This window comes from Panthera uncia, chromosome X, assembly GCF_023721935.1.
Source record: "Panthera uncia isolate 11264 chromosome X, Puncia_PCG_1.0, whole genome shotgun sequence".
NCBI classification, from domain to species: Eukaryota; Metazoa; Chordata; class Mammalia; order Carnivora; family Felidae; genus Panthera; species Panthera uncia.
The window spans coordinates 107699748-107727743 of NC_064817.1; the positions used below are offsets into that span (position 1 = coordinate 107699748).

A 27996-nucleotide genomic window follows, 5' to 3' on the forward strand; every position below is an offset into this window, starting at 1 on the left:
GGCACGTACTTGTTTGCCTTTGAAAGACATCAGTGGAGGAATGGAGGGCGAGAGAATATTGTAGGGCTGGAGAATACCTAGAAGCTTTCATCTGGGGACACCTTCCAGAAGCAGGGAAGCGGTCACTTCCTGCCAGCCTTTGTAGTGTGCTGTTCTGGCAGGACACTGTCAGTTGTAGAGTGGCGGTCCCAGTGTCACATCCCTAATGCAGAGAGAGGTTGGAATTCTGTTCTGTCATAAAGCTCTTTTTGGTTTGTCAGGTACCGTGCTGGGGCTGGACTTAGGTTGATATTTGCCAATTCTCAGATATTTGCCTCGTGGCCTGGGGTGTGAGGTTTGTAACGCTGATACTGTCACCATTCACCAATGGCTTCCTGTGAAGCAAAGGGCATGCTCAAGTTTAAATTTTCATAGATATTGCCAGATCGACCACGAAATGACTGTACCGATGGCCGTGTTCTTCAGCAATGTTTGAGAGGGCTCGGCATGCATCATCTCACTTAATCTTCAAGCTTGTAAGGTCACTAGATAGGGGTATTATCTGGTGTAGATTATAATGTGAATGGTGGGCCCGAGTTGTGCCTGCATACTGGGGCCCTGACTCCCCATTTTATTGAGGCAAACGTTGAGGCATGGGGAGGTTAAGGTACTTGTTCAAAGTTACACAGCTGATGAATGTCAGAGCTGAGATTCCAACCCAGGCTCGTTGACTCCAGAGCCAGTGGTAACTGGGTCCATGGCCCCCTGGAACCTCTTAAAGATACGCAGCTCCCTTGGTGAGGAGCTGGAAGGGGGGAATTGGGGTACATTCAAGGCAGTGCCATTTATCTTATTTCTGAGTGCAGACAGAAGCCTTGAAGCTTCGGTATTGTCCGCCTGGTCACCCTCCGGGCCCCTGTCGGTGCCTTCAGCGAGACGCAGTCTCCAGAGACAGAATAAATCAAGTAATTTGGCTCAGGAAAAGGCATTGCAGAAATAAATTGCTGTTGCACCATGAATATAATAAGGCAGTTAGGTAGATGGAAATAGCTATCTTTTGATTACACGAGCGAAGATTATGTGCAGCAAATTTTAAGTCCAAGCTGCCTTTTCTTTGGCCTCTTCCCTGCCAACTACTTACATACTTCTAGCTGCCTCCCTGAAATGTCCAGCTGGTGTGTGCTCTGGGAACACTAATCTGACTTTTCATATTAGCGCAGGCAAAATATAATTAGGAGGAAACTCTTCTGCCAAAAACTGTCACATGCCAATGTCAAACAGAGATGATTTGTGTATCTCCATTATTTGGGCTGTTTTGCAGCAGTATTGACTCATAATGGTATTGTGTAACCTGGATATGACTATGTGGCCAAAGATGATAAAATTGAGTTTTTGTTACTGAAATTTCATTTGCTTTCTCTTTCCCCTATCCCCAAATTTGGACAGATGCACTTTCACTGAAAGGAAAAAGACTGGATTTTTATGGAAGAGCTGACACGTACGTGAGCCTGACCAACACGGTTCCTGAACTCAGTCGATTCACAGCATGCATTGACCTGGTATTCGTGGATGACAAATCAAGCGATTGGATGGCCTTCTCCTACGTGGGCAGAGAAGACATAGACCTTGGACTTGCAGGAGACCATCAGCAGCTAATACTGTACAACTTGGGGAGGACTTTTTATATCCGTTACCAACTGACTCCGTTTCAGTGGCATACAATCTGCTTGATATGGGATGGTGTGAAGGGCAGGTTAGAGCTCTTCCTGAATACAGAAAGCATACTGGTAGTGATGGATCAACCACAAAGCCTGACACCTAATGGGACTCTGATTCTAGGACATTTTCTCAAGAACTGGGACAGCCAGGTTAAAAGCCCACTGCCTGGCTTCGCTGGCAGCTTGTACTACTTTCAACTCTGGGACCACGTCCTGGAAAATGAGGACTTTATGAAGTGTTTGGGTGGAAACGTAGTTAGTTGGGAAGAAGATGTTTGGCTCATCAACAAGGTCATCCCAACTGTTGACATGAGACTGCGCTGCTGTGAGTAACTTCTGAATTGTCCTCCTAGGCAAGGGTTGTGCTGATGCAGTCGTCTGCTTGCTGCTCTGGATGACCCACTCTTGGCCAAGGCTCTGTTTTCTTCAGAGGGGCCCACGGTTGCCACCATTTTGTCATCTTTTTTTTTTAATGTAGGACAAATACTATTTTCTTTCCTTTTTTGTGTGTGTTTTATTTTGATATGATTTCAAGCTTGCAGAAAAATTACAACAGGACAGAGAACTTCAATATGTTCTTTACCCACATTCACTGTTACATTTTCCCCATGTTTTATTCTTCTTTTTCCTTCTCTTTCTTCCTCCATTCACACACACACACACACACACACACGCACACACACTATCTGTTTCTTAATCATTTGAGAGTAAGTTGCAGACATAATGCCTCATTACCCCTAAATGTCTCAAAATATCTCAGTGTGTACTTCTTTAGAATAAGGACATTCTCTTTGTGGAACACCGATACAGCACGAATATCTAATTCATACTCCATATTCAAATTTAACCAATTATCCTACTAATTTCTTTTATAGCTATTTTTTGATTGGTCCAGGATCCAATTCAAGATCATGCATTGCAGTTAGTTACCACGTCTTGTTAGATGAATCTGGAACAGATCCTTAGTCCTTTCCTGTCTTTCATGATGCCAATTTTTCCCATTACTGGCGATGATCATTTGATTCTGACGATGATTCTAGATTTCTCCACTGTGCAGTTGCTATTTTCCCCTTTGTAATTAACTAATTTCCGGGGGGAATATCTGGAGGCTATGTAAACATCCCATTATTATCAAACTTTCACCCAGTAGTTTTACATCTATTGATGATTCTTGCCTCAGTGACTTGGTTGCATAGTGATGATTTTTAAAACTCCATTATTTTTCAACATGTATTAGTTCGTATTTTATTGTAAGGGAGAGTGTTTTCTTCTTCCACATTTACTTATATATTCCTTCCGTTGTTTATGTGTTTATACCAACACGAACTCATGGATTCTTCCCTTATTCGATGGGTTACAATCTGTTGCTATCATTTATTTTGATGTTCAAATTGGCCCTCTTTTGGCCAGTGGGAGTCCTTCCATCTGGCTCTTGTGTCCTTTTGACACATTCCCAGCTTTTTTTTTTTTTTTTTTTTTTTTTTGAGTATTTCCTTAGTTTCAGCACAACAGGATGTTATAGGCTCATCTTGTACTTTTTCTGCTAAGCGCAAGAATCAGCCATTTTACCAAGGAGTCCTGGGTCCTTTTTAGCAAGCAATGGGATTTATAAACCAATTCATTTTTCTTTTGTGAGCAATGATGATGTTAGAGAACTGTTTGGGATGGAGTTCTTGTAAGAAAACTGGCTTTTTGGAATGACGCATGTTATTTTTCTCCTTCTTTCCAATTTCGATGAGAAAATATAGGGTTGCTTTTCTCTGTACAACCCCATTCTCCCCTCAAATCCAATCTTTTCCACCCTCAGCAGTAGCAGGTCCTGAGCGTGGGTAAAGTCAGTGATAACAACATCCAGATGGGATTTTTTTTTCTCATTTCCTGAAATGTTCACTCATTTTTAGGTTTTATTGACGATTCTTATGGATTTGGGGGAGAGGTATCAAGGGAATGAGGGCTAGACCCATGCTTAATAGGCTCTCACAGATTATATAGATATGTATTCACCAGTGGTCTGGGTACTGTTTGAATTAAGGGCAGAGGCGCATTCCAGAGGGTTTCTGTGTTTCTTGGAGATCAGACTAAAGCAAAGGAACAGGAATGCTATTCCTTTGGGTGACTACCTGAAGGCATTTGGTTTTTCTCTTTTCTGAAGCCTTGGAAATAAAAGAGAATAGTCCTAGCTGGCTCTGATTACAAAAAGGAGCTAAGGACTAGCAGGTTAAGCCTGAACAGCTCACCCAAAGCAGTTTAAAGTAACTTTATCTTTGATCTAAAGAACCGGAAGTATGGCTCTATTAAATCCATATGCTCAGGAGTGGTTTTTGAAAACCTAATCTGGCTAGTGAATTGCTATGACCTTTTCTACCACTTTGCTGGTAAATTGCTAAATCTAACTGATGCGTTAAAGTGCTAGACAACCCCCATTTACTTTGCTCTGTTGTACACTCTTTAATGTACAATGTATCTTCTTGGTCTGATTGAGTCCTGATAGGCATAATACACAAATCATCCAACACAACAAAAAGGAAAAGAAAACACAATCTGAAATGACAACCAGCAAAAGGAGTAGAAAAGATTATTTCTACTATTCAGGTTTCTTCAATTGTTCTTTCTAAACCTTAGACCAGGGGTCCAGAGGTCCAGAATGGCCTCGATGGGTGGGCAAAGCCCTTGAAATTGCATGCAACATACTAAAAATGCAAGATGGATTCTTTTTTCCTGAGGACGAAGTCTATAGTTTCCATCATATTCAAAAGTATTTTGATTAATTGCTACATTTTACAAAGTTCTTTCCCTGTACCAGGCATGTTACAGATGAGGAAAGAGAGGCTCAAAGAGGTTAAGTAAGTTGCTTGATGTCACCAATTAAATTAGTGGAGCTGAGATGTGAGCAAAGATTTGTCCTGTTGCAAAGCTCGTGTTCTTTCACCCCCGCACCGTGCAGGACTATGTCTAGGGGTCTGTGGCCCCCAAAAGATTATGACCACTGTTTTACAAGCTTCCTTTGAAGGGATTTGCTGGTGCTAATAACCCACCTGGGGCAATTCGGCTACTGGCTGCAGCTCACCACAGAAGGAGCTGTAACACCACAGAATTTCTACCTCCGTCCTGGCCACATGACATATGGGGAAAAGGGGGCAATTACATGAATAAATAGGAGTGATTACAACATGCCTAGCTTCAGCTTTTGCCTAATAAACTGGTATTTATGGTCCATAGAAGGATGATGACCTTTAACAAATAAATTTTAATGAGCACATTGCTAGGTTACAAATCTCAATAAATCTATTGACACATAAATTATATATGTATATATTTATATATTCATGAGAACAAGGCTTTTGGGGAACATTTCCTGAAAACCACGAACCCTACCTGGACTTAATAAGCGAGTATTCACTATAGTTGGAGATGTCTCTGGAATATTTAGACAACACAGTGATAAATAATAACAACAGCAAGTTGCCAGTCATTAGTAATTTAATTTTGGAGTCGTTTTTAAGCATCTTTTCTTCGGTTTTAGAAATTACAAATGCAGGTGGTGCCTGGCTGGCTCAGTTGGTAGAGCATGTGACTCTTGATCTCAGGGTTGTGAGTTCAATCCCCATGTTGGGCATGGAGCCTACTTTGAAGAAGAAAAAAATAGGGGTGCCTGGGTGGCTTAGTCGGTTAAGCATCTGACTTCAGCTTAGGTCATGATCTCAGTTTGTTAAGTTCGAACCCACTTTGGGTGAGCCCCACTTCTCTCTCCCCCGCCAACCCTCTTTCTCCCTCCCTCTCTCTACCCCTTGTGGGATTCTCTCTCTCCCTCTCTATGCCCCTCGCTCACTTGAGCCCTCTCTCTCTCTCAAAAAAAAAAAAAAAAAGAAAACAAAGAAAAACTTAAAAAAATTACAAATGCAATACATTATGGTTGTTTATTATATGGAGTTTACTATAATATAAACTCAAACAAGACAAAGTACATGAATATAAAGTAAAACCTACCCCACACCCTCTCCACAGAGGTATCTATTCTTCTAGATTTTGTTTTCTATAGATTTATAATGTGTGCTTGTGCGTGTGTGTTTTGTTTTCCAAAAAAACCCAAAAATAATATATGCATACATACATATTATTTTATCATTTGATGTATTTTTAACTTAATATTATCATGGATGTATCAGTACATTTAGATCAACCTCATCTGTTTTTAGGGCTGCATTTATCCATTGTATAGATGTACTATGATTTATTTAACTCACTACTGATGGGCATTTAAGTTGCTTCCAATTTTTTGCAGTTACAAATAATGCTGTAATAAATTTCCTTGTACGTACACCTAGGTATACGTGGGCTAGCAATTTCATAGGGCACATTAGTAAAAGTAGAATTGCAAGGGAAAAGAACATAAGCTTTAACAATTTAAATTGATTTACCATTTTTACTAGCTATTTTATTAATTTAACTATTCATTAAGATGGGTTTCTTTTGGGGCACCTGGGTGGCTCAGTCGGTTGGGCGTCCGGCTTCGGCTCAGGTCATGATCTCATAGTCCGTGAGTTCGAGCCCCGTGTCGGGCTCTGTGCTGACAGTGCAGAGCCTGGAGCCTGCTTCGGATTCTGTGTCTCCTTCTCTCTCTGCCCCTCCCCTGCTCATGCTCTGCCTCTCTCTGTCTCAAAAATAAAAACATTAAAAAAAATTAAAAAAAAAGATGGGTTTCTTTTGGGTGTGCCTGGGTGGCTCAGTCAGTTAAACGTCCAACTTTGGCTCAGGTCATGATCTCATGGTTCATGAGTTCAAGCCCTGCATCGGTCTCTGTGCTGACAGCTCAGAGCCTGGAGCCTGCTTCGGATTCTGGGTCTCCCTCTCTCTCTGCCCCTCTGCCACTCGTGTTTTGTCTCTCTCAAAAAGAAATAAACATTACAAAATTTTTTAATTTTTATTTTATTTTTTTATTAAGTAGCAAAAATTCTTTTTTATTTTTTTTCATTTTATTTTTTATTTTTTAAAATTTACATCCAAAAAAAAATTTACATCCAAATTAGTTAGCATCTATCTAGTGCAACAATGATTTCAGGAGTAGATTCCTTAGTGCTCCTTACGCATTTAGCCCATCCCCCCTCCCACAACCCCTCCAGCAACCCCCAGTTTGCTCTCCACATCTATGAGTCTCCTCTGTTTTGTCCCCCTCCCTGTCCCCATATCATTTTTGCTTCCCTTCCCTTATGCCCGTCTTCCCTGTCTCCCAAAGTCCTCATATGAGTGAAGTCATATCATCTCCGTCTTTCTCTAACTTCACTCAGCACAATACCCTCCAGTTCCATCCACATAGTTGCAAACGGCAAGATTTCCTTCCCTTTGATTGCCGAGTAATACTCCATTGTATATATATACCACATTTTCTGTATCCATTCATCCATTGATGGACATTTGGGCTCTTTCCATACTTTGGCCATTGTTGATAGTGCTGCTATAAACATGGGGGTGCCTGTGTCCCTTCGAAACAGCACACCTGTATCCTGTGGATAAATGCCTAGTAGTGCAATTGCTGGGTCGTAGGGTAGTTCTATTTTTAGTTTTTTGAGGAAACTTCATACTGTTTTCCAGAGTGGCTGCACCAGTTTGCATTCCCACAAAATTTTTTTAAAAGATGGATTTATTTTTTAAAGTAAAAGCAATAGATACACCGGTAAAAATTCAAACAGTGAGTAAGGACATAAATTAAAAGTAAAAGCCTCCCTCTGGGCTGATGGCTCAGAGCCTGGAGCCTGCTTCCGATTCTGTGTCTCCCTCTCTCTCTGCCCCTCCCCCGTTCATGCTCTGTCTCTCTCTGTCCCAAAAATAAATAAACGTTAAAAAAAAATTTAAAAAAAAGTAAAAAAAAAGTAAAAGCCTCCTTTCTCGTCAATCTCTTGCCTTAAGTGCCTCTCCCTGAAAGTGATGAATGTTAACAATGTCTTATGTATCCTTGCAGACACAATGTAAAGCTTGGTTTACCTGTAAATAGTCTTTGTTTTTCTTTTTGACAGTTGGGATCATCATTATGTGCATAGTCTTCGTATCTGTTTTAAAAATCCATTTAATCATATATTTTGGAGGCATTCCCATATCAGAAAATACAGAACATAGAGCTGCCTGATTATTTGGGAGGAGGGTGTGGGTTAGTATGAGAGAGTAAAGGTCTCCTATAATTTATTCGACGACCTCTCTTTGAAGGACTTTGAAGTTATTTCCAGGTTTCAGCTGTGACAAAGTCTACAGTGTTTTAAAAAGGAATGGTTGGGGGCGCCTGGGTGGCTCAGTCGGTTGGGCGACCGACTTCAGCTCAGGTCACGATCTCACGGTCCGTGAGTTCGAGCCCCACGTCGGGCTCTGGGCTGATGGCTCAGAGCCTGGAGCCTGCTTCCGATTCTGTGTCTCCCTCTCTCTCTGCCCCTCCCCCGTTCATGCTCTGTCTCTCTCTGTCTCAAAAATAAATAAAAAAAAAACGTTAAAAAAAAAAAAAAAGGAATGGTTGGTGACAGGAATTTCTTGAGGTGACCATTAGGGACTGAGCACAACCTGAATTTCCTCTCCAGGTTATGTTGAGTATAATCGCCTAATCTTAGCTCAGACACATGATCCGGCAAAGGATTTGTTCTGAGTTGTGAATGTACGAAGACGAAGAGTCTTCCCAAAGGCGCTCAGACGAAATGAGCCCCTGGTTATGGAGTTGAGAAATCCCCTTGGAAAAGAGTGGAATAACATGAACCAAGCCCATCCCGGGAAGGCTGCACTGTATCGAAACTCAGAGCCCCTGTATCGGTGGAGCTATTGATTTGCTCAGGTTTATTAAGAGATCTAATGCTCCAGCTGCTTTAGAATTACTATGAACTAACCATTCTTAGAATATGCAGAGATTGATGATATCATTCATGCACTTTCTGAGGCCTTTGTTTGGCCCACTATTAAGCCCGCTAAGCAATTATCAGCTCTGATAGGAAAGGTTCCATAGCGATGGGTTCTACTAGCTAAAAGGCAATTTGGTTTGGCCCTTGTATATCAAGTCTCTGGGCTATCCTCGTTTTTTATCACGAAAGGTAAGCAGAGGCTGTTTGTAGTTTCCTTGAACTTCCTTATTTGTATTCCCCTGCACAGGGTGACGTTCTCCTATAGATTCAGAGATAGACGGTTTCACCTGTCTCTCTCCCTGTCTCAGGATTCATTTTTCATGTCCTTTCCTGGAAACTGAATACAGACACCATTTTGAAACATGTATATTTTTGTCATTATCTTAAAGATGCTCGTTTTGTATTTCTTCTGCCCCATGGGCAGATCTGTCTGTAGCAGTTTCTGGTCACTATTATCTCTCACAAATCTAATAAACACATTCTGAATTATATTTCCAAAGGTCGTGATTGGAAGAAAAAGCCAGATGCAATATGTAGGCTAGAAAACCACAAAGATTTAATATGAGGTGATATACCCAAATCATAAGCAGAATTTGGTACCTTAGCAAATGTTCTACTTAATATTCTGTTGGCAGGTACACCTGCAACAAAATGCCTCATAAATATTCAGCTACTCTATACCTCTGTTCTCTAGCTCCCAATGATTACAATAATACAATTTTGTCTAGAGTGAAGGAGCAAATGGCAATTAAGCCCACAGGCCCCTGTGAATTAGCGTGGATTATCCCCACTTTAATACAGAAATACCAAAGCTCATGCAAATCATTTGTGCAAATGATCACTTGTTCACAAGTGGAAACAGAATGAATGTGGCAAAACATGTTTGCAAGCCCTTCAAAGATGGAGGCCAGACTCCATGGCTTCTGTGGTCCTTCCAGTAGGAATGGACGTTCAGTTATCACTCAACTACCTGCACGGTGTGGGCTTTTGCATTTGCCTTTTTTTTTTTTTTCAATTGAGATACCTGTAGAGTCACATGCAGCTGGAGATCCCTTGTACAATTTGCTCTGTTTTCCCCAAGAGTAACCTTTTACAAAGCTATAGCATAACGACCAGAATATGGATGTCGATACAACTCGCTAACCGTATTCAGATTTCTCTAGTTTAATACTTGTACCCATTTGCGTGTATTAAGTTCTACATAATTCTATCCCCTGTGTTGATTTGTGCATCTAGCACCACAGTCAAGGCAGGGAACACTTTCAATACTGCAGGGATCCCTCCTGTTGTCCTTTATAAACACAACCACTTCTCTCCTGCCTTTCTCCCCGCTTCCCTCTGCTCCCCACCTCCCTAACCCTTGAAAACCCCTCATCTGTCCACCATTTCTAAAAGTTTGTCATTTCAAAAATGTTAATAAATGGAATCAGACAGTGTGTAACCTTTTGGCATTGGCTCTGCCCCCACCCCCCCATCAGCATTATTCCCTTGAGTTTCCTCCAGGTTGTGTGTATCCATAGTTTGTTCCTTTCTATTGCTGGGTAGGATTCCATGGTATGGATTTTCCACAGTTTGTTTAGACATTCACCCATTAAAGGGCATTTGGACTGATTCCAGGTTTTGGCTATAGCCACCCCTCAAAAAACCCCCACCACACCCTGCTACAGTCTTTGTGTACAGGTTTTTGTGTAAACACAAATTTTCCTTTCTCTGGGACAAATGCCCAGTAGCGTCATTGCTGAGCCGTATGGTAGTTGCACGTTTAGTTTTCTATGAAACTGTCAGGCTGTTTTCCAAAGTGCCAGTACCTTCTTATATTCCTACCAGCAATGGATGAGTTACGCATTTTCTCTCCATACTTGCCAGCATTTGGTGTTGTCACTATTTATTATTTTAGCCATTCTGGTAGTGTGTAGTGATGTTTCGTTATGGTTTTAATTTACATTTCCCTGGTGCCTTATGATGTTGAACACCTTTTTCTATGGTTATTTGCCATCTGTACATCCTCTTCAGTGAGCTATTCATGTCTTTTGCCTAGTTTTAAAAATTGGATTTGTTTTACTGTTGAGTCTTGAGAATTCTTTATATATTCTAGTCCTTAGTTGGATATAGGTTTTGCAAATATTTTCTCCTAGTCTGTAGATTGCTTTTTAAGATCCTTTTTACACGGGCTTTCATGGAGCAAAAGCTTCTAGTTTTGATGAAGTCCAATTTATCAGTTTTTCTTTTTGTGGATCATGCTTTTGGTGTCAAGTCTAAGAACTCTTGGCTTAGTGCTCATTTTGTACCATCCAGCCTTGCTGAACTCACTTCTAAGTTTCAAGAGTTTTTTGTTTTTGTTTTTTTTAAAGATTCCTTGGGATTTTCAACATGGACAATCATGTAATCTTCAATGACTTAATTTTTTTTATTAAGTAAACTCTACCCCCCAACATGGGGCTCAAACTCACAACCCTGAGATTAAGAGTTGCATGCTCTACTGAGTCAGCCAGGCGTTCCTGCAATGCCTTTTATTTCTTTCTCTTCTTACTGGAATGTCTCTGCTTCCAATAGTATGTTGACTAGAAGTGGTGAGAGCAGACATTCTTGCCTTGTTCCCAGTCTTGGAGGGAAGACGTTCAGTCTTTCACCATTATGGTTGATTTTATATGTAAGTTTCTTGGTTATGTTCTTTATCAGGTTGATATAAATGCTGTCCGTTCCTAATTTGCCAAGGGATTTTATCATGGATGGACGTGCGATTTTGTCAAATGCTTTTTCTGTATCAGTTGAACATCTCTGCTAACCCACTGTAATTCATTGGCAGACTTGGGGTTTGAAATAATCTTTAATTCCTATAAATCTTGGTTAAAAAGCTATTGACTTTTGATTGGATTGCCTTTATTTGGAATATGAATGATTCTTCAAGGCAGGTATCGTTTCAGGGCATGGCTATAATTTGGGACCCCCATTGAGTTTCAATGCCCAGGCCTGCAAGGGCACCTTTCTGTTTTGGTTTAGCACAGTGATACTCTCTTCTAAGGTTTATGTCTCATTATTTTGGATGATTGCTTATTCTTGAGCTATTCAGCATGTGCAGAACTTGGCTTTTATTATCTAAGTTTGTCTTTCCTTGTTTTTTTTTTAAGGTAGAGTCTCTTCATTCTCCTAGGTTTGTGGTGGTTCTGTGTAAATTGAGGGCATGCACTTATGGGTACTAGATAATTGAAACACTGACATGTACTGTCTTACTTCTCTACTTTTTCCATCTGTGGAAATCTCATCCTGTCAGCACTGTACCTCTCTGGGCCTAATATCTAAATGAAGTGGTTGAATACAGTCTCCAAGACTTAGTTCTAGGATTGTGTGATTTGGAGGTGCCTGGGTGGCTCAGTCAGTTAAGCATCTGACTCTTCATATCAGCTCAGGTCAGGATCTTGCGGTGACGTGATCAAGCCCTGAGTGGGGCTCCGTGCCGAGTGTGGAGCTTGCTCTGGATTCTGTCTCTGAATCCCTCTCTGCCCCTCCCCTGCTCACGTGCTCTCTCTCAAAATACGTGAACATTAAAAAAAAAAGATTCTGTGATTTTAATTAAGGAAGACTTGAGTATTTGTTAATAAAGACACTAGAGGAAAAACTTGGTACACTAATCCCTCTGGGAAAAAACTCTCATCTCAAAGATTCAATGGGAGGTTTGCTGAAATATAAATCCAGGCTTCGGATTCAAGTGAAGTGATGTAAGTTGCATTATCTTCCAAGAGATACCTGGTACTTAAAATGCCACCTGCTTGACAATTTTGTTCAATTCATCTGTTTTTCCTTTTCTAAGTTTCATGCTTCTTTTGAGACGCTTACTGGCAGTGTTAATAACAATTAACATCTATAGCTCAGCCCTCTTCAGATAAAAATATCATACCTAACTCCCATCCTCTGTGTTCTGAAAGAGTTTCCTGTTACTCATCAGGACTCCTGTAACAGTGCTTTTTGAATATTGCATCAAAGAAGATAACTTGGACTTTTGCGGTATTCAGTATTTTATTGTTTTCCTAAAAAGTAAATGCAGCTCCATCATGAATCATTTGTAAAGAACTGGAAATTGTGTACTCTTTCTCAACAATTAGTGTATTCATAGAGAGTGATTCAGGCTCTGGGATGCCACGCTCCTCAAATGTGATATAAGTGACACTTTAACAGCTTTGCTAAGCCAGTTGGCTGTGGTAAAGCCATCTGCAAAAATGGAAACCAAAAAACCCTGACAATTCTCCCTCTGCTTGTAGTTATGGACAAATTTGAAGGCAGAAAGCTTGAAATAAATATTGTGCTGTAGAAGTGTAGCAGTTTCTCGACGGGGCCTAACAGAATGCGAATCTCTGATCATCGAAACAATGTTGGAAAATTAAGTGGGAGAGTACTTTTTATATAACGTAGACTTTTCCCCTTATACATGTGTGTGGTGACCTTATACATGTGTGACTTTTGTCAACTCTGACTGTACAGTCAGTTGCAGACTTCTGATTGCCATTCATTCTACTTGCTAATGACCACAAAATCCTAAAGAACATCCTACACACATCTCAGAATTTCTATATATGCAAATTAAAGGTAATTTTAATGCTCAAGACAGTGAGACAAGTTAGTAGATTGTCTACCCCACCATAATTACTTCTACATCATAAGTAATAGGCTTCCCAGGTGGATAAATTCAAAATGCTAACTTCCCAATGGTAAATATGCATGATTTCATTCTGGGTGATCTGAACCAGAGAAAAATTATGACTCAGTCTTGAATTTTACTATGCACCATTTTCACGTGGATGTTCTTCACCCCAAATTCCACTTATCCAAGTCAGAACTGCATATTTTTCTTCTGAGAGAGGCTGCCTTCCCAATTTTCCTATTTTCTATGAGTATCACTGCTATTCTCCAAGTTGCCCAAAAGCAAAATTTGGGTTCTCTGAGATTTCCGTCCTCTTCATCTCGTAAGCTTCTTCATTACTCTAACCTGTCAATTCTTCCTTTAGGAATCCCAACATGACTCTTATTTCATTCCAACCCCTCGTCATCCACTTGTTCAGTTAGCCTGCAAATATTTACTGGACACCTACCATGTGACAGGCCCTATGCCAGGCACTAAGGTTACACTGGTGAGCAAAGAAAGAGGCGGTCCTTGCCCACATGGTGTAGTGGGGAAGACAGACAGTAGTGATAAGCACACACCAGTGTAAAACTGCAGATGTGACAACTACTGTGAAAAAGAAGTATGGGCTGTCATAAGAGCCTAGAATAGATTGGTTTGATCCAGTCGTGGAGGCGAAGGGAGGTAGCAGTCTTCCCTGAGGAAGCGATGCATGAGCTTGGATCTGAAGGATGAGGAGAAGTTAATCGAATGAAGAAGGATGGGAAGAACATTCCAAGTATAGGGAGCAGCACAGGGGGTGGTCTTGTGGTGGGAAAGAGCATGCCAAATACTGGAGGACTAAAACGAGGCTGGTGGGCCGAAGCCCAAGAAACAAAGGAGAAACGTCCTGCAAAGTGAGGCTGGACAGGTAGGTAGGGGCCAAACTGTGTATAGCTTTATAAGCTCTATTAAGAAACACATTTGTTTTTAATCCTAGGAGTCATGGAAGGCCACTAAAGGGAGCTAAATGTGTGTGTGTGTGTGTGTGAGAGAGAGAGAGAGAGAGAGAGAGATGATCAAATCTGCATTTCAAAAAAGATCACCCTGATTTTCTTATGGAAGAGACTGGAGGGGCACCAAGAGCAGAAGCAGAGATCAGGTGGGAGGCTGTGCAGCAGTCCAGGTGAGAGGCCAATGGGGGTTTGGTCAGGGTGGTAAGTGATAGAGATGGAGATAAACAGATGGAGTCAAGAGCTATTTGGGAGATAAGAGTTATAGGACAAAATTATGGGTTGGCTATGGCAGGCGAGAGAGAAAAAGAAGGAGACAGAGGGAGAGGATTTTGCCTTGTGCAATTGAACGCATGATGATGCCATTCACTGAGGGAGTCCTGACGGAGGACCCGGTTTGGAGAGAAGACCGAGTTCAAATTGGGGCATATTGAGTTGGAAGGGTTAATGAGATAGCCAACAGATGTCAAGTAAGCAATTGGGTATACAGATGTGGAGCTCAGAATAGAGATCCGGTCGAGAGATAGAACTTTGTCATTCATCTGTGTATAGGTGTAAACTGGAATATGGAGGTGTGTGAAGAAACCATAGGGTGAGGGGGCGCCTGGGTGGTTCAGTCGGTTGGGCGTCTGACTTCAGCTCAGGTCACGATCTCGCAGTTTGTGAGTCCGAGCCCCGCGTCGGGCTCCGTGCTGACCGCTCGGGGCCTGGAGCCAGCTTCGGATTCTGCGTCTCCCTCTCTCTCTCTCTGCCCCTCCACAGCTCACGCTCTGTCTCTCTCTCTCTCAAAAATAAATAAATATTTTTAAAAAAAGAAAGAAAGAAACCACAGGGTGAGAAGAGAAGAGGTGCTTGGACCAAGCTTTGAGGAACTCTAATATTTAATGACTGGGTTAAATAGGATGGGTCTGCGAAAGAGATAGAAAAGGAGTGGCCAGAGAAGAAGGAGAAAGCCCAAGAGCATGTTATGTCACGGAAATCAATGAAAGGAGTATTTTAAGAAGAAGGGAGTGGTCAACATTGTCCAAAACTGTTGAGAGGTAAAGTAAGATGAAGACTGAAAAAGTATCCATAGTATTTGTCCTTATGGAAGCCATTGGTGGCCTTAGTGGGTGTTGTGCAGTGGAATGATGACAAAAAACCCAGTTCAGTGTGGGCTAAAGAAAGGAGCCGGGGAGGGTGGAGACAGCCAGTATAGATAAACTTTCTTTAAAGTGGGTGTGATGGGGAAGAAGGAGACAGGGCAGTACCTGTAGAGGGATGTGGGGCTTTTATTGTTTTTAATGTTTATTTATTTATTTTGAGAGACAGATGGAGAGAGAGGGAGAGACAGAGAGAGGGAGGAAGGGGAAGAGGGAGAGGGAGAGAGAGAATCCCAGGTAGGCTCCTCGCTGTTAGTGCAGAGCCCGATGCGGGGCTCGATCCCACGAACTGTGAGATCATGACCTGAGCCGAAATCAAGAGTCGAACACTTAACCGACTGAACTACCCGGGCGCCCCAGATGTAGGGCTTTTATTTTGTATTACAAGAGACTGGAGTATGTTTTAAATCAGGAAGGAAAGGCTCCTTAAGAAAAGGAGCCATACCTGCCGGTGAGGGATAACTGAGACAGTAGCACGGCTGAGTTTCTGATCACTTCAATTATTCTGTCCCATGAAGTAAGGGGCACAGTTACGGAATAAACACGGGGCGAGGGGGCAGAGTTTGGTAATGAGGAAGGCTTCAAATAGTTATTGTAGAGAGTAGTAGCAAAAATTGAGCAGAGAAAATAGTAGGGTGGCTGGGCAGTGTGAGAGGCTTATTTGGGGTTGGTGATCAGGAATTTATAGAAACACTAATTCATCCCCTTGTGTGACCACGGCCAGCAGTGCTTGACCTCTCAAGTGCAAGTATGGGGGCGATGGATAGTCGGGTTGGCTCAGAGTTGATGGGAGTGAGGTGAGGAATAGGACTCTACCAGCCTCCTAAAGAATCTCCTTGCTTTCAGTGCCTTCCTGTTCCTACCCATCCTGTACACTGCCACGAAAGTCATTTGCTTTAAAGACTACTTTTATTCATTTCGTGCTCCTCACTCGAGAATCTACATCCTTTCCAAGGGTGGAGTGCTTAAGAGCATGGATGACAGACCTTGGTCTGAACTGTGAACTTGAGCAATTCGTGTAAAGTTGCCAACACTCTGTTTCTTCACCTCTAAAGTGGGAGTAGTGGTAATATCCACCTTATAAGGTTGTTAGGTGTATTCAACGAGATAGCATGGGGTGCCTGGCTGGCTCCTTTGGAAGAGCACACAACTCTTGATCTCGGGGTCATGAGTTTGGGCCCCACGCTGGATGTAGAGATTACTAAGAAAAATAAATAAACTTAAGAAAACTACTAAAAAAGAAATGGGATAGCATTTAGTACAGTGCTTGGCTCATAGTGAGTGTGTGGAAGCTGCTACATTATCTTCTGTTACCTGTTTCTCCACCCTCCCCTTCAAGTTACATCCTAGTCTGACATTCTTTCCCAGCCCTACCCAACATACTCCTTCCCAGCTAGACTGATCTTCCACTGCCTCCACATTCATTGCCACGAGCCTTTGATTCTCCACCCAAACCCCATCATTTCTCAAAGGCCAACATCTTCTAGAAGAAAGCTTCCTCATTAGTTTGAAGCCTGTGTTGATCTCTCACTGCACTGATCTCCCACTGCAATTCAGAGACATTTGGAACCTGGTTGTATTCCATTGTTCACTTTTTTTATTTATTTACTAAAATTTTTTCCCCATTTATTTATTTTTGAGAGATGCAGAGAGACAGAACATGAGTTGGGGAGGAACAGAGAGAGGGAGACACAGGATCTGAAACAGGCTCCAGGCTCCGAGCTGTCAGCACAGCCTGACACGGGGCTCGAACTCACAATCTGTGAGATCATGACCCGAGCTGAAGTCGGATTTTTAACCGACCGAGCCACCCAGGCACATCTTATTTATTTATTTTTAAAGTAGGCTTCACGCCCAGTGCAAAACCCAACACGGGACTTGAACTCACGACCCTAAGATCAAGACCTGAGCTGAGATCAAGAGTTGGACACTTAACTGACTGAGCCACCCAGGCGCCCCAAATTGTTCACTTTATTATACACTGTACTATTATTTTTTATTGTTTTCAGTGTTTTGTTTAAGAATGTTATATTTTTGTCTAAAAACATTTCAGTAATATAAGACTTTTCTAATGTAAGTGCGAGCGCTTTGAGGGAAGGAATCATGCTGTGAGAGCTATATACTTCTTTCTCACACGACCCAGAATAGCATTCATAATACTTGTTAAATTTAATTCACTTGAATCGAGATAAAATCTAGGCCCCAGTGGTCTTCAAAGTGAGGTACACAATTCTAGGGGGGCACACAGACAGTACATCAGAGTGCAGGAAGAAGATATTATAAAACTTCTATTTCTATTTATTTTTATCATATCCTTTTGACATTTCTATTTTTGTGTATGCTTGTAATGTACATAATACAAATTTATTATATATATGTACATACACTATTGACAAATATGTGTGTGTGTGTGTGTGTGTGTGTGTAGTGCATGTTCAAGAAGTTTAAGCTTGAGGTTCCAGATGAAAACATCTTTAATCTATAGAGCTTAGAAGAGTAATAGAAATTTGACCAAGTCTGAAACTTTCCTTTATGGCAGTTAAATTTCTTTTTGAGCACTTACCGTGTGCCAGGTGCTATACTAAGTGTTTTATATGCATTAGCTCAGTTCTCAAAAACAATTTTATAAGGTAGGTGTTATTTTTTTCACATTAGAGAGGAGGAAATTGCAGCACAGAGAGGTTAGGCAATTAGTTCAGGGTTACATAATGAAAAATGATGGCACCAGGATTTAAAACTACATCTATTTGAATCCAAAGCTGTCCCTCCTTTTGGGAAGACTTTTAACTACACAGTACAACTTCTTTGATAGATACGGGACTATTCAAGTTACCTATTTCTTCTTAAGTGAGCCTTGATCACTTGTGTCTTTCAAGAAATTGGTGCATTTCCCAGCGCTAAACCTCTTAATCAGTACGTGACTCTAGCATTCATCCCTCCTTTAGCGGTGCCTCCAATTTTTAATGGAGACACTATGAAATGGATGTCCTTCTACTTGTTACTTAACCAGGGCATTTTGAGAACAATATAGAGATTTTAGAAAGTAGAAAATTATCTTAAGAAAAACCAAGTAGTCAAGTGGTTTGATTATATCAGATATTTATCTCCTCTTAAAAATACAAGAAAAAATTATAGAGCTCTTTCTAACAGAATTGTCTCTGATTTCCAAAGCCGAATCCAAAGTAACACATGCTTTCTCATTTTTCAGTTGTTTATGAAAATATAACAACTCAAGAAATGAGTACGACTCTTTCTCAACAAGTAGATGTGACAACTCCATCCCAAGTTACTGGACTAAAACCGCAAGAGACAGTATATTCTTCTACAATGATGTTTAAAAGCATGCCTGTATTTGCAACTGATTATGCAACCGTATCATATTCCAATACAACGTCTCTACTTCTGGAAACAGTGACTGCCCCCAAATTATTAAAGACATCCGTAGCGGGGACTGCTAGATTCACGGCAGACAGTTTGTCAACTTCAGCAGCCATCACTCTGCCTACCAAGGGTACCTCCACAGGCACTACCACCAATTCCATGAAAATAACTAAATCCCCATCTTCAGAGAGCACCGGGACAACAAAAATGGCTGAAGCCATTGCTACCGAGACATTTCCTCAAACTGCAGCTACTAATTTTCCGTACACATCTGGATTTACCAAGGATTCAATTAGACCCAAAACTTCAGTGACTGGATCTCAGTCGGCCATTATGAAGACAACATCCGTATTCTCATCTGTTGAGTCAACACCCATATCTGCAACATCTCGGCCCAAGCAGAAATCCACAGGTATTGAGGCACTTGCTATCTTCACAGCTAGCCAGGAGTTTCTTACATCTACAGATGCTGGAACAGTGCCTCGGTCCACGGTGGAACAGACTTCGGCTACAGCTACTCATGTTGGGACTGTATCCGCATTCCCACCCGGGTCTGTGCTCATCTCCACAGTTGCTCCAGTGCATTCTGTATTTCCTAGAAATCAGACAGCATCGACACTGGCAATAACTGACACAGAAATAACATCTACAGTTCATTCAAAACCACTCCCAACGAGGCCCGTTGAGATGATGCCTGTGCTAAGAACAGCTGAGGCAGAATTGACATCTGTAGATTTCCAGGACGTCTCTTCACCCAGAATGGAGGATACGATATCTACTTTCATACCAGAAAAGGCCTCTTCTATGGCCCTTTCTTTCAGGACATCCTCTCCATTCACCGGAGCTCAGGATATACAGACAGTTCGTGATGCTGAGACTACATGTCCAGCCTCGACTCCTGGAGTCACACCTGCCACCACGGTGGCTGAAACGGTGCTCCCCCCGACAACAGCTGGGCCGACACATACCCAGAATACACCCACAGATGGTGGAAACATGCCCTCTTTGAATTCTACTAGATCAGCTTCCACAGTCAAGGCATATGAGTCTGGTCCCACATCCATAACTGATGGTGGTGCCCAACTACTCTCCACCGGTGAGGCCACTTGGGCTTCCAGGCCAGACCAGACCCTGCTGACACTAGCATTCCATGGGAGTGCTTCTAATGCAGAACATTCGTCCACAACTAGTCCTATTGGTATCCCACCAGAAGCACCCTCAGAAAGTGAGGCTACCCCTGTCGCCGATGCTATTATTACCGCTGATGGTACTACAGACAGATACACAACAGCTCTATCCAACTCGACAGCTTCGTGGTTGCTTGCTAACTTCTCCACAGTCTCAAGACCCGCGTCTGTAACCACACTGCCTGAGTTTAAACTTACCACCTTCCTACTAAAAACTACCCCTATGTCTACAGCAGCTGGAAGTGAGGTTCTTTCAACGCCAAGGGAGACAGTTGCTCCCCCAGTAGATGCATCTACCGTTGCTGACACTGACCCCAATTTTTCTACTGAGGAGAGCGCTTCTGAGACCAGCCTAACAGAGACAAGTGGTACGAGTGCATGTGGAGGGACAACGGCCCCCGTAGCAGAGTCTGCAAAAACACAAAGATATGAGGCTACTGTGACAAGGAAAGAAACAACTGCCCATTGTCTTGAGGGAAAATCAGCTATAGCAGCGACAACTGAGCGTTCTCCATCTGCAACAATGCTGGAAGCAACGGATGAATCTGCACAAAGGGTAACAGCTTCTGTCGCCATTTCCCCTTCTCCCGATACAGAAAAGTTGACTACCCCATTGGAGAATAGAACTGCAACTACTGAGGGGAGAGGAAGTTGGCTTTCTACAAAATCGATGAAAACCACACCTAAGAGTTCATATGATGGAGCCACAGAAATCTTTAATCCCACCCACACCTACACAGCACATTGGACTTCAGAGGCTCCGCCTGAGGGGAATCCAACCCCATCTCCCAGTTCTGGGAGCGCACAGACATTCCCTGATCCCTTGGGCGCTTCCACCAGAAGGATTTTGGGGACCAGTTTTGCCACTATCCCTACAGACACGACAGCTATGTCCTTGCCTGCTGGCATCTTGCCTCCGCAGCCTACGGCTACCCATTCCTCAGCAACCCCTGTGCCATCAGCTCCTGCGACCACAGCATCAGTGTCACCTTTGGGTCAGACTGCTTCGGCAACCAGCCACGGCATGCCTACACACAGACGCTCGATTCACGCCACTTCCGAAGCCACAGTGATCTCCGTCAGTAAAACACCCGCGACAGTCCTCTCTCTGACAGAACGTCCAGTCCCCTCGTGGAGACCTCCCACTCCCGTGGCAACTAAGGCTGAGACCACCCATCGCCTCACCTCGGCTGACACAGTAACCCCATTTACAGCCACTCTTGTCTGCTCTAAGTCTGTCTCTGACAACATTCCTGTCGCGTCCTCCACCCGTGTGATCTCAACTCGGTTTACACCGGTGACGACCCGACCTGTATCTCAAGCGGAGGAGACTTCCACCCACGCTCTCAGCTTTCCGCACACTCTCGGCAGTAGTGGGGATGTTGTTAGCTTGGCGACCAGCACCACAGAAACCTCTGTTGTTGATGAGACCATGTCCTCAGACACCTCTGCCCCTAAGGCTAGTACTTCAGTAGATGATCACGTTTCTCAATCTTCAGCGCATCTTGGAAACACACCGGTCCCCACCCTGTTAGTGACCGACGTTTCTACCTTGCCTTCTGACAAAGAGCAGATGACCACATCCCTGGGAAACACCTCTAGAACTATGGAGGTGACAGAAATGTCCCCAGCAGAGAATCCTTTTATTTCAGACTCCCAGAGTACTTCATCCTTGGAAATGACAGATACAGGAGCTGCTGAGAGCACAGCAATTTCCACCCATCAAACACGTTCACCTTCAGACTTCCCACTTGCAACCCCACCTGACGGGATGTCAGCTTCACCTCCCGCTTCTGGGAGTATACAGACTACATCTACCTCTCTCTCAAGCCACACAGGAGATGCTCACATTCCAGAAATGTCTACCGTCACTTCCGGGACAACCAGAGTATCGGATCCTGTAGACATCAACACATCTCTTTCAAACTTGCTTCCCCCTAAGACTCAAACGGAGCTGACTTCAGGCGCCTCTCCCATTTCTGAAAGCACACAGACCTCCCCTGACTTCCTGTCTCTTTCTACAACTGGACCATCTGGTGCCACTTTTACACTCGTCTCTGCTGATGGGGTCACTACAGCCCTTTCTGCTCCAAATGTACCAACGGTACTTCTTGGGAAAACCTCTATGGCAACGTCCATTCCTATCTACCAGATGTCCTCACTGCCAGTTGGCGTCACTGCCTTTGCCTCCAAGAGAGTTTCTAAAACTCCCACAACACTAGTAACTAACTCTTCTAAAACAACACACCCAGATTGCCCGAAGAGTCCCTCCACAGCCACTTCTGCGCCTATGTCTGAGATGTCCTCAATGTCAGTGAGTGGCTCTGCTTTCTCACCTCCAGCTGCCTCTTTTGACACTTCCGCAGCAGCCGGGTCATTCTCTTCATTATTGTCTTCATTCATGACCGTACCGGCATCTACACTGGATGTCGCACCTAGGCCTGCTTCAAAAAGCACGCTGTTTTCCTCTGCTTTCATTACTTCAGAAGTGACAGAGGTGTCCTCCAGGATCACACCTACATCCTCTTCCTCTCCGACAGAGTCAACTTTTCCCTCCGTGAAAACCATCCCAACCACTATCATGGCGGGGATAGCACCTCCATCCGTAGGCACCACTGCCTCCTCTCTACTCAGTTCTAGGAACACGGAAGCGATTTCTTCCATTCCAAAGACCACATTTTCACCCTTTCTAGCAACAACCCATCAGTCATCACAAAATGAGACGGCAACTCTGGGCATATTACCTGGGACTACCAAGGACTCCCTGTCTCCCGTAAGCAGTAGTACAGTAACAGCTCTCACAAATACTTCTTCTGGAGCTGATGCCCTGGAAAGTGTGTTTTCATCTACTCCGTCAGGTCATCCCCATACTTCCTCGAGTATTCAGGTGTCCCCGTCTTTGACTAGCTTTAAGAGCACTCCTGGACACACAAAAAGGGTCAAAGCCACCACTTACCTTTCTTCAGATACAGAAAAGAAGACTTCCTGGTCAGAAAATACTTCAACAGCTGAACCAGCAAAAGGTGCCACATCCGTGAAGACCCCTGTTTCGTACTCTCCGTGGACTCCATCCATTGCAACTCCACCCTCTTTGACATCACTTCTTTTTTCACCTCATCGTACGGAAGCCAAATTCTCCACTCCAAAGACTTTTCTTCCTCTTACATCCCAAATGGTTGAATTTCCAGTTCTGGGAACAAGAACCACACCTAGTAACACCCAACCTCTGCTTATGACTTCCTGGGACGCACCCACAGCTAAAGGTTCTCAATTTCCAATGTTTACCAGTACTCATGTACCTACACCCCACAAGATGGAAACGGAGATTCCATACCTTGTTCCTGGATCTTTGTCAACATTCGCAGCCCCTCAGACTGGTCTTATATCTGGAGATGTTATGGCAAAGCCATCAATTTCCACGTCAGGATTTCTTCCCACCTTGGGGATGTCTGACAGCCCTTCATCGATATCTTCAAGATCTATCCCTATCACTTTGGCTGATATTAAGCACACGTTTGAGAAAACAGCGACATCCGTAACTCTTGGGACCACACTCCCATCGAATCATTCTGGTGCTACTTCAGGATCCATACTTTCAAAGGCTACTAGTTCACCCACGCTGGCTTGGATTTTATCCACTCTCCCTTCGGGTTCTCCACTGTCAACTGTATCCAGTACTCCTCACATTGTAACTTCTTCTACAGTAAAGCTGTCAGAGTCCACATCTCTGACTTCTGACGGGACATTGACACGCTCGTTCCCTAACTCTACAACACCATCCTTTGCTACTGTACGCACCGCACTCACGGAAACCACCCCTACACCTGCAGTGGGCAGCATCAGCACTGGCTTCCCAACTTCTCTCCCTGTGTCTGTTAAACTCACAGATAACAGCCTATACGTTTCCAAATCCCCTGAGGCATCTTCCAGAACCACTGCGACTGCCAGCTCCAAGACTGTGTCTCAACCTCTACCCTCTAGCAAAATGAGTGGCTCACCTCCCGCGACTGACCACACCCGATCTATTAGTTCCATGCTTCTGCCCAGCCACGCCGTGACATCTGCCTGGAGCGGAATCCCAGCTGTATCAGCATCCTCTACACTGGACTCCCTTCCAGATATAACTGCCAATACATCTACTGCTACTGGAGGCTCACTTCCACTCACATCCACTGGAGTAACACCCCTTCCTCCAGCAACTGTGCCTTCACTACTCTCTTCCTCTCCTGAGACAATCTGGCTAGACTCCACACCTTCTTTTAGGTCTATGGAAACCTCGACTTCACTTGTTGCCACTGAGTCCACAGGTCTGTTCTAGAATATGTGCAGCGTATCGCTGACAGAATGCATGGGCACTGGGTCATGTGTCCTCTAAGGTGGCCGTTCCCTGAAGGCAGAAAAGGATAAAGAAGGGTACAGGTGTTTCTGCTCTCCTTCAGACAGTGGGTGCGGGGGGCAGCTGGCTGGCTCGGTCGGTAGAGCACGTGACTCTTGATCTCAGGGTTGTGAGTTCGAACCCCACACTGGGTGTGGAAATTACTATAAAAAGACAGTGGGTACATGGTACCTTGTCCAAACAGAATTCTCTAGCCATCTCGCTTACCTTTGCTTTATTGAAATATAGTGCAAATGTATCTTTTCATTCGGTAGGACCTCTCTAAGCACGCTTTCCATCCATTCTGTTCCTGATACTCTGTCTCTGCCAATGTGAACATCGATCAGGAACTTCGCCTTCTCCCAGTGTAGAATTATATGGCCTTAGGTCTGACGTGATGACTGCAAACCATCCAATTCCAGGAGATATTCTAGCCTGCCTTTTTAAATTCCTCTTATATAGGCCTCAGCTTCTCCACTCTCCACCTCCAGCCGGCTTGGAATGCTTATCTATGGCCAGGGAGTATTTGGCTTCCATATCATGCAAATCTGGAACGTCCCTTCAACTTTTAACGCTCAAAAATTGAAATTTGAAAGGGCAGACAAGAGAAAGAGGGATACAGAGACAAATCTGAAGTAGAAAGAAAAGTATAGGGAGAAATAAATATTTTCTCGGTGCAAATGATCTTGTGAGATAATGTTCAGCTTGACCATTAAATGGACTGGAAATGTGTTGGCTACAGAAAATTGAGGATTTCGAGGATTTGCAGAGTGTCCATCAACTGTATAGCAATCGGGAAACTGCCGAAATAATTAAAACAAAAATGTGATGGCACATCTGTTTTGCTTTTGGATATGGAGCCCAAGTGTTGGCTCTTGACCTTGGAGTTAAATTAAGCAAAATTTAAGAACGAGACTTCATTGTTGGTCTCTCTAAAATGACAAGCAATGTTGACCAAATTTATGGAAGTTAAATTTCTTGAGCTAAATGAGTGAAATTAATCTCGTTTTTAATTACAGTCTCCTTCTACAATATTGAAATGAGTTTCTCTGTCTTTGATGAAGACCCAAGGATCCCGGTTATCAGTGTTGTCAAAGAATTTGCAGAAAATTGGGTAAAATAATCTTTTAAATATTTATGGTACATATAAAATCTGTGAATATATGTATGTGCATATATATACGATGGACGGAGTAGCTTAAAAGTAGGCTTTAACTTCTTTCTACCCATAATACATTTCACAGCTAATTGGTTTTGATTTTTTGCTGCAAGTTTATCTACTGTGTGAGTAACACTGTAAGGACGTACGGTGTCGATGCTGAAAGCTTTTATGGGATGTCATTATTTTAATTTGTTTAGAACTTTCCCTTCACCGACACAAATTCTGGGCTTCTGCCAAATTTTCCTAATTGGAGAAAGCGGGGAGGCAGCGATAACAAAGCCTATGCTATTGTATTTAAATATGTTTATTTTCTGCAGTTTTATTTTTTCTCTCCTACACGATGTTTTCTTTATCCTCACATTTTTTTCTGAAAATAAAAGTAATACATTCTCTCTGTAAAAACAAATCCAGAGACTGAAATCCGAGCCCCAGAAAGTAAATGTCTTCCTCATACTGCTTGTATTGAATCCTCTTAACAGTCTGGGGTATATTCATTGAGGGGTTTTTTTTCTTTCTCCCTATACCCGTGGTAACACTGATGCATGTATGTTCTTTTACAAAAATAATTGGAACCATACAATTATCCTATTCTGCAGCTTGCTTTTTCTCACTTAACCATATATCTTTGAGCATATTCATATTGCAAATGTACATCTACCTCATATGCTTTAACAGATACAAAGGATTTCACTGGATGGTTGTAATATAGTATTTTTTTTTTGAATTCAGACACCCAGCGGTGGACATTTAGGTCACTTTTATTTTTTTCTCTATTTGGAAACAATGCTGACGATATGCCCTTGCAATAAATTTGGGAGGCACTTGAGGTTTTCTAGAGGATAAATTCCCAGAGCTGGAATTGCTGGATCAAAGCACATGAACATTGAACATTTAAAAAAAATAAGTTTATTTATTTATTCTGAGACAGAGAGAGAGAGAGAGCGAGCGTGCTTAGAAGTGGGGAAGAAGCAGAGTGAGGGAGAGACAGCACACAAATAGGAGAGGAAGAGAGAGAGAATCCCAAGCAGGCCCGGTACTGACAGCACAGAGCTCGATGCAGGCCTGCAACTCACAAACGGTCAGGTCATGACCTGAGTCAAAATCAAGAGTCGGTTAACCGACTGAGCCCCGCTTGGGCCCCACATTTCACATTCTAACATAAAGCTAGGTGGCCTCCCAGACAGGCGATATCCATTTGCACCCCACCAACAGTAAATGATCATGTCTGTTTCCTCTCTTTCCCCATCAGCATTTCTTTTGCCGTGTGTATAGCATGATTGTAAGTGCTTGAAAATGGGCGCGTGTATTTGTCTCTTAGGGCCGCCATAACAAAATACAAGGCACTGGGGGGCTTACACAACAGACATTTCTTCTCTCACAGTTCCGAAGGCTGGAAGTCCAAGATCAAGGCGCCTGGAGGGTGGGTTTCTTCAGAGGGCTCTCTCCTTGGCTTCCAGAGGGCCACCTTCTCACTGTGTCCTCCCATAGCCTTTCCTGCGTGTGCGCGCGCACACACACATGCGCACACGCACGCGCACGCGCGCGGCAGGTACAGAGAGAGAGAGAGAGAGAGAGAGAGACACACACACACACACACACACACACACGCACACACACATATCTGGTGTCTCTCTTCTTCCAGGGACTGCCAGTCCTACCAGATTAAGGCTCCACCTTCTGACTATATTGAGCCTTCATTGCCTCCTTAAAGGGCCTACACCCAAATATAGTCACATGAGGGAGTTAGGACTTCAACGTATCGATTGGAGGGGACGCTATTCAGCCCCTGGCAGTAGGTAAAATGTAAATTGAAGAACTGAGTGGAGCAGATGGAAATGTTGATCTCACTGGAATAATAAATGCAGCTTAATGATGACATTGTCTCAGGTAACTTCCCTGGCTTGATAGAGGAGTGGGAATACTAAAATCGATCTGTTTTGTCTCTTACAGTTGAATTCTATATTTCAGGACAGCGAATTTGCTGTTGCTAATCTGGCCATTCAAATTAAAAGCAGGTATGGGGGTATCATCTATTGTGGGTCGAAGGCAGTTTGGGGGCATTCTGGGTATGTTCCTATCCCGGGGGCGGGGGAGGGCGGATTTCATTTTGTTTTTTTCCGTCTGAGATTTAGGGTCGGCATTTTGAGTTACATCTTCCCTTCTGAGTGTAGGTTCTCTTTGGAATACGAGAAAAATGTGTATTATCACTGTAGGGTGTAAAGCCAATGAGAGAACAAAACAGAGGAATATAAATCAGGGAAACAGTGGAATTAGATTCAGTTGCCTTTAATGTCCCTTTTGGCTTTAAAATGCTCTGTGACTTTGAGGGGAAAAATCATGCCTTAAACGGATGAAAGGCTAGGGATGGCCAATGCATGAAGATTTATAAGACTCTTTCTTTTCTGATTAACGCACTTTCAGGAGGTAGAATATTCCAAAGGGAACCTGAAATGTGTAAGGTGAGGAGTGCTGACTAGTCTAAGACTTGCCTGGGGTGCAGATTTGGGGAGGTGATGACAGTGCAATGGGCAGGTGCTGAGAAGTATCGAGGAGCCGAGATCAAAAAGAAAACC

The 27996-nt window shown here is 43.1% G+C and overlaps 1 protein-coding gene and 1 non-coding gene across 2 annotated transcripts; both read left to right on the forward strand.

Moving 5' to 3' along the window:
• The first annotated feature begins 1487 nt into the window (after window positions 1-1487).
• ADGRG4 (adhesion G protein-coupled receptor G4) lies at window positions 1488-2171 on the forward strand. The gene has a single exon (XM_049644350.1). It carries the CDS (start codon window positions 1569-1571, stop codon window positions 2028-2030), a length of 462 nt encoding a protein of 153 aa, XP_049500307.1. The 5' UTR covers window positions 1488-1568; the 3' UTR covers window positions 2031-2171.
• Window positions 2172-5240: 3069 nt separating this feature from the next.
• TRNAK-CUU (transfer RNA lysine (anticodon CUU)) lies at window positions 5241-5313 on the forward strand. Its single transcript has one exon. It is a non-coding gene; the product is annotated as a tRNA-Lys (tRNA).
• The last annotated feature ends 22683 nt before the right edge of the window (window positions 5314-27996 follow it).

Coding starts and splice junctions, on each gene's coding strand:
- ADGRG4 (XM_049644350.1), top strand. CDS start 1,569: ATGGCCTTCTCCTACGTGGGCAGAGAAGACATAGACCTTGGACTTGCA.